This window comes from Corylus avellana, chromosome ca8 (assembly GCF_901000735.1).
Source record: "Corylus avellana chromosome ca8, CavTom2PMs-1.0".
Classification (NCBI taxonomy): domain Eukaryota; kingdom Viridiplantae; phylum Streptophyta; class Magnoliopsida; order Fagales; family Betulaceae; genus Corylus; species Corylus avellana.
Window position 1 is genome coordinate 9,204,705 of NC_081548.1, and position 3,407 is coordinate 9,208,111.

Consider the following 3,407-nt stretch of genomic DNA (forward strand, 5'->3'; position numbering starts at 1 on the left):
TTATAGTGGAGGAGTATTTTTGTCCCCTCAAAAAGTGAAAAGACAAAAATACCCCTCAAATATAAGTAACAAAATACTCAACCGTGCTCATGGCTTTGCCAGTTGGTCTCAGAGTTTACTGTCAGATTTAAGTTGATATTAATTGCTTTCAAATGATTTCCTGATGCATTTCACAATTATAGGCAACAACTCAAATCTAACAAGAGACGGCTACCGGGAAAAACTATACATTAGACAAGGCAATTGAACGTTTGATGTCATTTTTATGTTTTATTTGGTTTTTGGCTTTTGCCAAATTATCAATAAAAAAAATTAAATTTATCTTGTCTTATTAGTTTAAGTTTTTAGGATACGTGATAATTTAAATGGTATCATATCATAGAAGCCATAAGTTCAAACCCAAACTTCACATGTTTTCACTATTTCAGTTCAATATTTCATGTATTTTAAATGGTATCATATAATAGAAGCCATAAGTTCAAACCCAAACTTCACAGGTTTCCACTATTTCAGTTCAATATTTCACGTATTGAACCTCACTTATTAAGGAATTTGAATCTACATGTGATAGAGAATATTAAAGTATTAACTAAATAATTAAATTCACAATTTTTTATCAGCTTAAAATTTTGAGATAAATGTTCATTAATTTTTAAGTGCAATATTCTTTTTCCTCATTATGGAGAGAATATTAGTTATATTTTAGAAGTATTTTTGTTTTTTGTTTTTTTTTTCACTTTTTAAGAAGACAAAAATACCCTACAAATATAACTAATTGGATATTCTACAATTCATTTTAACTGGATAGGTTATAATTCATTATGCCTGAGCAGGTGTCGGTGTTTCTTTCACTACTGTCGTGTGTGATCTGGTCTGATCCACTTAACAAATTTATTTATAAATATTTATATATAAACTGTAACTGTGAGGCAATTCTGAATATTTCACCATGTAATATAAATCCTGGACATGATACTGGATGACACTTTTATCCTTTTCAATTTGTGATTCTTCCCGGTAATACTTCAGGCAGAGATATATAATGGGGATTTCTGTGTGTTTTGTATTGTGGTTTCAGACTTTGAAGCATGACAGTTTATGAATTATGCTGGTGCAAATATTGTACATAATTTCTTGTTTTTCTCCCATTCCATTTTTCTATGATAAAAAGCTCTTACAAATAAAATTGAGAACTTTACATCTGCAATAAATTCATCTTTATTTGCAAATAAATTCTGGAGAACGAATAAAATGGATGAAAATATACTTCAATAATGAAAACATTGGCAATGATAGAATGACAGAGAGATGTAAACACAGTTCAGAATTTACAAATTAAGAATAGCATTTAAGAGAAGGGGGTATAATTATTGACCATCTTGCTTATAGAAGGATTCGTATGAGGTAACTCTTGGCTTTGATTCAGGCAGCTCCAATTCTTCCACAAACCCAGTGGTCATCTTGATAAAATCATTCATGTGTACTCCCTTCCATTCCTTTTGAATAAATAGGATAAGTCAATTGGAGAAAAATGGTTGGGCGAGGGGTGAGAGTGAAACAAATTTCAATTTACAAGGAAAAAAAAAAACAATTTACGAGGAAAAGTAATTCTAATATTCACCAAACAAGACCATACCTTATAACTAATGTGTTATATGTATCTCATGATATAGTGAAAAATTTGTTTTCCTTGATGGCATCACAACAATTATTTTTATCACAAGTTTATAACGTCTTGATACTTCCCCTAAACCAGAAGGACAAAGACCAGTTTGTTTTATGGACTTGAAAACAGCCTAGAAACTACTGGAATGATAGAGGCACCCTTCTTTTGTGATCTCTTAATAGTGCCCCACACTCAACAAAATTAAGCATGACAATGTCCTCGTGAAAAATCTTAGTGCTACTTAATTCAAGAAAAAAAATAGGCAAATAGAAATTTAAAATGTCTAGGACAAAATTTACAAGGCAATTATATTTCTAGCCACCAAAAATGTTTTTGAAGTTATGCGCATGTGTGTATTGATAAGTGACTTCAAAGTTAAATAACCCTATGTCCACCATGCTCAAAATGGACAAAATATGAAAGTGAAGTGAACTAATCGTGCACTGGGAGATTGCAAAGCAAGAAATATGAAACCAATTCACTATTGAGACTTAGAGGCATTGACATATCAAACAAAGCTTGTATAATACCCAGCCCCTACTTAGTCCATGCGGTTTCACCTCTTTGCAATTAGCTCCTTAGGGTATAAAAATATGTTCGAAGCTCCCTGTGGTATTGCAAATAGGTGAAACCATAATGACTGATTTTGCATTTATCAAAAAAACAAAAAAACATCTGCGAAGCTCAATGGCAGAAAGTCAATAATTACAGACATTAATGAGATTAAAGATCGACTACAAAAGTGTACCTCAAAATCCCAATCTCCATACAAGTTTGGATCATTTTTGTCAGTCCATACATATGTGTGAGCCTGTAACTTCTCAGAATTATCCTGCAAAAATTTCCACCTTCCTTTTTAGCACTTCTCAAGAAAGAATGAACTTTTTAGCGCAAGACTAAATGGCACGATTATTCTCAGTTGTCATCAGGAACAATGACTGGAGAGACTGATTTAAACCCTTCCTGTTGAAATCAATCATGCACTTCCAGCATTTAAAATGTATCATGAAATTGAATTTAGTTTTAAGGTTTCATTTCTACTTGGGAGTAAACCAATTGGTAGCTTACCTTCTCCATGTTAGGCAGGTTAGCTACCAAATGGCGTCCGTCAAACACAACGGCTTGTGGGTATTGCCATTAGCACAGTTTTAAATAGCAAAACTGGTCCCGCATAAGGAAAGGCATAAGCTTTGAATCGTGAGCCATACAGCCTTTCAAAAAACTTATATTTAAAAAATGATAACTATAAGTATGAAAATAGTAAATAGATGACGAAATTCATAACAAAACAAAGCATAAACTTCTTTATTAGAAAAAGCAAAAGAGAAAATTTAGGGAAAACTTCAGTAAGCCCCCCCGAACTTCTAGCCAATTCGACAAGCACCCCCTGAATTACCAAAACTCTCACTTAGACCCCGTAAACTTTGGTTTCTTCTCACTTTGAACCCTTTTGTTAGTTTTCACCGTTAAACTAACATTTTGTACCCATTATACCCTCAACCAAAACTACATCATTTCGGGCTTCAAAACTACATCACCACCTAGCCTAAAACGACGTCGTTTTGATTAAAATATTAAAAAAAAAAAAAACCCCTTGGCCAAAATGGGGTAGCCGGACCACCTCATTTTTGGCCAAGGGGGTGGCTGGAGCCACCCCTGGCCAGTCTGGGGGTGGTCGAACCACCCCCCTGGCCAAGGGGCTGGTCCGGCCAGGCGGCCACCCCCAAAAGGCCCAAACAAA

General features: G+C 34.0%; 1 protein-coding gene across 1 annotated transcript in view; it reads right to left on the reverse strand.

Moving 5' to 3' along the window:
* Nucleotides 1–1,200: 1,200 nt before the first annotated feature.
* Nucleotides 1,201–3,407, reverse strand: part of LOC132190145 (AIG2-like protein D) — a 6,267-nt gene continuing 4,060 nt past the window's right edge. Inside the window, exons 4-5 of the mRNA XM_059605045.1 lie at nt 2,415–2,498; nt 1,201–1,496 (exon numbers count right to left, since the gene is read on the reverse strand). Coding sequence (XP_059461028.1) covers nt 1,368–1,496; nt 2,415–2,498 — 213 coding nt within the window. The 3' untranslated portion in view covers nt 1,201–1,367. The remainder of the gene's footprint in view (nt 1,497–2,414; nt 2,499–3,407) is intronic.